Source organism: Melanotaenia boesemani, chromosome 15 (genome assembly GCF_017639745.1).
Source record: "Melanotaenia boesemani isolate fMelBoe1 chromosome 15, fMelBoe1.pri, whole genome shotgun sequence".
Taxonomy (NCBI): domain Eukaryota; kingdom Metazoa; phylum Chordata; class Actinopteri; order Atheriniformes; family Melanotaeniidae; genus Melanotaenia; species Melanotaenia boesemani.
The window spans coordinates 159410-165899 of record NC_055696.1 but is presented as its reverse complement, the minus strand read 5'-3'; the positions used below and the strand labels follow the sequence as shown (position 1 = coordinate 165899).

The 6490-nt window shown below is 42.3% G+C and overlaps 1 protein-coding gene across 2 annotated transcripts; it reads right to left on the bottom strand.

Moving 5' to 3' along the window:
* Positions 1-490: 490 nt before the first annotated feature.
* Positions 491-5751, bottom strand: h3f3c (H3 histone, family 3C). 2 transcript variants are annotated; one of them, XM_042008211.1, is made up of 4 exons: positions 5638-5751; positions 2611-2754; positions 1794-1947; positions 491-1704 (listed from the first exon to the last, which is right to left on the bottom strand). In XM_042008211.1, the coding sequence occupies exons 2-4, from the start codon at positions 2736-2738 to the stop codon at positions 1576-1578; spliced, it is 411 nt and encodes a 136-aa protein (XP_041864145.1). In that variant the 5' UTR covers positions 2739-2754; positions 5638-5751; the 3' UTR covers positions 491-1575. The 2 variants fall into 2 exon arrangements, with proteins under 2 accessions (XP_041864145.1, XP_041864146.1); XM_042008212.1 differs by lacking the exon at positions 5638-5751 and adding an exon at positions 2950-2990.
* Between the last annotated feature and the right edge of the window lie 739 nt (positions 5752-6490).

Genomic DNA, 6490 nt, shown 5'->3' with positions numbered 1-6490 from the left:
CATCAGACCAGCAACGTTTCTCCATCTTCTATTGTCCAGTGTTGGTGAGTGTGTGTGAATGGTAGCCTCAGTTTCCTGTTCTTAGCTGCCAGGAGGCACCCGGTGTGTCTTCTGCTGCTGGAGCCCATCTGCTTCCAGGCTGGACATGTTGTGTTCAGAGATGCTGTCCTGCAGACTTTGGTAGGAACCAGTGCTGATTGGAATCCCTGTTGCCTTTCTATCATCTCCAACCAGTCTGCCCGTTCTCCTCTGACCTCAACAAAGCATTTTAGTCCAGACAGCTGCTCACTGGATGTTTTCTTTTTTGTCTGTAAACCTTGGAGATGGTTGTGTGTGAAAACTCCAGTAAATACTCAGACCAACAACCATGCCACGTTCAAAGTTCTTCCTCCTTCTGATGCTCAGTTTAAACTTTATCCGGTTTTTCCAGTTGAAATATTACATTGAGATGTTGCTTTCTAAGAAAAAATGCCACACAAACCAGCCTGAGTTTCTTTTAACATCTATTTATTACCACCATAATATGAGAAATTTGGAAAATACAAAGATCAGCTTATTTATATGTCTGAAAATCTCAAGGAATAAGAAAAATATAAAAGAAAACAAATATGAGGTTATATTCTGTATCACAAATTCTGAGAAAGGGACAGTTTATATGCTTTAACATGCAGAGTGTAACTTTCACAATGTCAATTTATCCTGTTGTGTAATGTTTATCAGTGGTGAAAGAACAAATGAAGCTTGGTGAACTAGCGCCCCCGTGTGGCCGCCATCTGAAACCACACGTTTCTACTGAAAATCAGATCCCTGTAAAGTAAAGCACCTGGTAACCGTGCAGGAAACAGATGTTTTTGTTGCTTTTATCTTGATCATTTGGGAAGTGTTAAAGGTAGAGAAGCTCCTCCGTGACTTATATGTTTAAAAAAAATAGACACCATATCCACAATATTTTTAAGCAACCAAGAGATTGTTGAGAACAACTGGTTGTGGAAGATCAGGGTTCACATGTCCACACCAACAGAGCAGCGGTCCACCCCCCCAAAGCAAAGTGGAGGAACTGGGGTGCAGGGGGACGGACTGGGTGGGAGGGGAGGAGGGTGTTCAGAGGGGGCCACAGGCCTCGGGACTAGTTTCAATAGCACCCTGCTGTGGAAGTTGCAGCTCCCCTTAAGCAGACTAGCCCCTCGGCCATGTCCCTCTGCTTTGGCTCTGTTTACCTTACAAACCGCATCAGCTGGCAGGAATGAGCTCCCTGGAGGGCTTCATGTTCTGAAAAACCGCTCAAACCCAGCGACGCATGTTTGACTATGTGAGCACATGCGCATCTGATCTGCAAAACCCTTTACATGCACGAAAAAGGTACCCTAAAAACATCTGATGAAGACAAAACAACCCTACGAGGGGCCAAACTTCCAGATATCGCTATTGGTTTATAATTAGGATTACACTAACGTCTACTGAGAAGCTGGGCAGGCAGGGACGGAGGGTGAGGGTCAGCTGGGAGGGGGAGACGAAGCAGTGAGGGGAGGGACGGGTGAAGAAAAACAGGTCTGAAGTGAAGCACCAGGAGGCGGTCTAAGCGCGCTCTCCACGGATGCGGCGTGCCAGCTGGATGTCTTTGGGCATGATGGTGACACGCTTGGCATGGATGGCACACAGGTTGGTGTCCTCGAACAGACCCACCAGATACGCCTCGCTGGCCTCCTGTAGTCACAAACAGGACAAACCTGTCAGAAGAACTGCTGTTTGAAGTAACACTGACGTAGCTTCATGAACGTTTTCTGCAGACACACCTGCAGCGCTCCAATGGCAGCACTCTGGAAACGCAGGTCGGTCTTGAAGTCCTGAGCGATCTCCCTCACGAGACGCTGGAAGGGCAGCTTACGAATCAGCAACTCAGTGGATTTCTGATACCGACGGATCTCTCTCAGAGCCACAGTACCGGGCCTACAACAGACAACCAAGTCCTGGTTCAATACACTGTTTTACTGTGAATGAGCTGCTAGAACCCCTGGAGAAAATACGGAGTCCCTACTCCGACAGATTAAAATATCAAATCTTGTTGCTTTCAAATGAAAAAAGAGCGTGGCTTAGTGAGCGCCTACACCGGACTGGCTGGCCCCAACAGGACAGCTGGCAGTGGAGAGAGCGGGAAGGACGGTTGGCTTCATACTGGCCACGTCCATATACTCCAGGACATCGTGGCTGACTCATTCGGATTGCAAAAAGCAAGAATACATTATAGATTATGTTGTACTGCAAACGTGAACAGCAGCTGGTGAGATAATATTCATGCAGGAGTATAAAATACCTCATACCTGGATAAGTACCAAGAGCAGAGCTGATAACGCTGTGGCTAATTTCTCTTTATAATTCATTCTTAGACCTAACTTTACTCACCTAAAAGTAAAATTCCGTCATGTGTTTGGTTGTCTGTGGCGTACATGATAAGCAGTTTCTTGCTGAATAACTAGAGACATGAAACAAACCATTTCTACACAGATTTCCCTTTACAGCTGAATCCCTCTTTAGTGCAGACTTTTTCACCTTCTTTGAGGAAGGCAAGATTTTGTCTTACATCTTCTAAGAAGAGAGCCAAATAAGCTGTACCTGTAGCGGTGGGGCTTCTTGACACCACCGGTGGAGGGGGCGCTCTTGCGGGCAGCTTTGGTAGCCAGCTGCTTACGAGGAGCTTTTCCTCCAGTGGACTTACGAGCTGTTTGCTTGGTACGAGCCATCACGACAAGGTATCACCTGAGGGGAACATTTAATCAAACCAACAATCGTACCATATAAAAGATGGAAGAGAATAGAACAATATCCCAAAGTGGAAAATATGGAGATTAGATTAAAAAATATTCACACAAATTCTCTGCTTTAATTTTAATTCATAAGAAATAAAACAGACCAAATGAGAGAAAAAGGGGGAACAAAAAGTATATTTCAAACCTTTCATTGGGTCATTTCATCTTTTGGCTAATCACGTTTCCATTTTGTTGGACTTGCCAGAACATTTCTTTAAAAAAAATAAAATAAATAATCTTGTAATTAGGGCTGGGCAAAATATCAAGATTTTCAAATATATCGAGACTTTAACAGACGCAGTATATAAGGAGGGAATATCGTTTATATCCAGATGGCTTGTTTTGAGTTAAAAGCATCTTTTCTTTTACATTTTGCACAGCTGTATTTTTGTTATGGTCTTTGAAATGTATTTTTAATTTATTTTGTTTTAGGAGCATTTCATTTAATATAAAGGTACTTTAATTTCAGTCAGCTGTTTTAATGCACATGTGCTACTGATCCTTAATAAAAGTGTATTTAACACTGAAGGCTGTAAATTAGAACTGTCTCTTTGTTACTTGACAAGACCGGTCGTTTTGTGTTCACCTTGAGGAGTTTGCCTCAGCTGCTGCCCCTCTCGGTTATGGGGTCCCACAGGGGTCCATTTTGGGTCCACTGCTTTTTTCCCTGTATATGCTGCCCTTGGGGTCTATTTTTCAGAAGCACAATATTGCCTACCATTGCTTTGCTGATGATGTTCAGATCTACATCCCCTTAAAACCACAGGGGGATTCTCTGACTAACCTTCTCAGCTGCTTGTATGATCTAAAAGCCTTGATGGATTTAAATTTCCTCCACTTAAATAAGGACAAAACTGATATTGTTGTTTTTGGAAATTCAGAGCTTCTAAATGGTGCAGTTAGTGTTCTCGGTCCGCTGACCTCCTTTTGTCGAACCCATGCCAAAAATCTGGGTGTTATTATTGACAACCCCTTTAACTTCCACCGGCAGGTTAACTCTGTAGTCAAAAGTGTGTTTTTCCATCTGAGGCTGCTCAGCAAGTTAAAGCCCTACCTGCCCAAGTATGACTTAGAAAAAGTTATTCACCTGCTCATTATGTCCCGTATAGATTACTGCAACTCCCTGAATTACGGCATTGACCAGTCATCTCTACATCGACTGCAGCTGCCCAAAATGCTGCTGCTCGGTTGCTTACAGGGACAAGACGACGTGATCACATCACCCCCGTGCTCGCCTCCTTGCATTGGCTTCCTGTTAGTTTTAGGACCCAGTACAAGATTTTATTGATTGTTTTTAAAGCTTTAAATGGTTTGGCTCCCTCATACTTGTCAAAGTTGCTACACCAGCATGCTCCAGCCAGGACTCTGAGGTCCTCTTCACAGCTCCTACTGAAGGTCCCGTCTGCTGGACTTAAATCCAGGGTGACAGAGCTTCTCTGTTGCCGCTCCTAAGCTGTGGAACAGCTTCCCCTTCACATTAGGAGAGGCTCAGTCTGAACAAAAATACATATATCGAGGTATATATTGTCTATCGTGATTCAGGTAAAAAAAATATCGAGATATAAGATTTGGTTCATATCGCCCAGCCCTACTTGTAATCTTTTAATAAAGGCTTCAGAAATAATAGTTTTTCTTTTGACACTGGCTGCCTTTTCACTCATTTTCAGTCCCTGACTGTTTTCAGAGGAATATGATTTCTTTGCTTTGTTACGCCACATATGAATGATTTCTTAAAAAGGCATGAGTAGCGAATCCTCGCCAGATCGCAGCATTATTAAAGCAGCGTGGGGTCATCTTGTCAGAAAGCAGAGCAAAAGGCAGCCAGCATCCAGAGAAGAGTTTGAAATGCCTTTCAGAAAGTCTGGAGAATTATTCCTGAAGACGACTTAGAGAAATTACTAAAAAGCTTGTCTAGAATAAAGCTGCCTTCAAAACTAGTTCAAACTGTACAAATTTCTCCTTTCCCCTATATATCGCATGTTACTTAAGCAAATTGCTGCACAGATTTCCTGTTTGGTTTCTTTTTTTCATAAATAGAAAAATTAAAGGTGGCTCAAACCTTGTTTAGAGTGTAAGTTTATCCTGAATGCAGGGTTTGCAAAAATAAAGATGAGATGTAACATTTAGCGAAATACACCGTTATTTGAAAAGTTTTCCGTGGATTTCAAGAAGCATTTTCTTCCCCTCAACCAGCTCACGGTCTCGTGGGAAAACTTTCTCTTTGGCTTTGCAGCTGCACAGACGGTTCACACCAAGCCAATGAGAACACTGCGAGCTACCAATCCCTCCAATCACAGTGTTAAACTGGCTAGCGCTCTGACATAAACCAATCCGCTGCGTCCCTGCTGAATTTTTAAGCCAATCAGGTTTAACGCCGGAGGGTTTGAGGGCGGGGCGGGCTAGCTTAGCCCCGCCTTGTACCGCAAGATTATGGCCGCCGACTGAAATTAACCTACCTACCAATGTGGAGGCACCGAGCAGGACGTAAACTTTGACATTTTGCTGTAAAACCTCAAAACGTGTACACACCAAACTACCAATAAATGATAATTGATAAACGTGGCTACCAAAAGACGGGCGACTCTGTGTGGATCGAAGCCATTTTCAAACCGAAAAGCGGGGTTGAAATCGCGGCAGAAAGGGAGCAGATATTTCGGCGGTGGAAGTACGGAGCCGTTTTTCTCTCAGCATCGAGGCAGCTGCTTTTTCTTCTCACCTCAACGTCGAATTTACACGCTATTTCAGCACTAAAATGACTTCCTGTCCTATTTTTTATTCCCAAATCGCGAATTATATACTAAAGTGTAAAAAGTATGTCAGAATCTTTACTTACCGGGGGTGAAATTGAGGGTTTTTCCCGCAGCGATTCAAGTGTGTTATGGTTGTCTGGCAGCCAGATATTTACTATCTTCACACAATGGAAGCAGCAAAATGGCGTCGGTGTCAATCATCCGGCTCCCATAATGCAATGCCAGTATTTGTAAACAATGCAACTTCTTCCCAGTTTTACTACTGTTTGTAAAAGAACTAATAACAAAAATATCATATATTAAATTCAAGTAATGTTAGAATTATTAATTCTTAAACGTTTAAAATCCACCCAAAACTAAGCATGAAGACAAACATCAGCCCACAAGTAAATAAATAAAAATGTATTAATTATTTCAAAACAGTAGTTTTAATCGCTCATGGGAAAATGACAGTTTAAATGACATTTTCTTAAACATAGATATTTGGCCAGTTGTACCTCTGTGACAATGCTTCTTGGTAATAAATCTTATCCTGTCAGAAAGCCTTTTTATTTTCCTTTTAAATGGAGCCTCATTTGTGAGGAAAATGCATTTGTGGGATGAGCAGCAGAGTTGAGTATTTGGGTTGTACCCATGAAAAACTTCCAAATCGTCTCTGCCAAGCCGCATTGTATTATTTAGCAGCACCTGCGAGCATGGACCACGGTCCTAATAACATCTATTACCAAAGCATTGTTAAAACAAAGAAATAATTCTCTAAACACTTTGCACACGCTTTGCATTTATAATGGTTTCTGCCAGAATAGGAAACTGCTCCATGCACAGCTCTTAATCTAATGTGGCAGCACTAGGGATTATTATTATTTTACTTTTTTTTTTTTTTTTACCCATTTTTTCTTTTAAATCACTGTCCTTTCAAATATAATTGCATTTGAC

Coding starts and splice junctions, on each gene's coding strand:
- h3f3c (XM_042008211.1), bottom strand. CDS start 2,738: ATGGCTCGTACCAAGCAAACAGCTCGTAAGTCCACTGGAGGAAAAGCT. Junction 1,948..2,610: donor AAGAAGCCCCACCGCTACAG/GTACAGCTTATT, acceptor TGTCTGTTGTAG/GCCCGGTACTGTGGCTCTGA. Junction 1,705..1,793: donor CTGCCATTGGAGCGCTGCAG/GTGTGTCTGCAG, acceptor TTGTGACTACAG/GAGGCCAGCGAGGCGTATCT.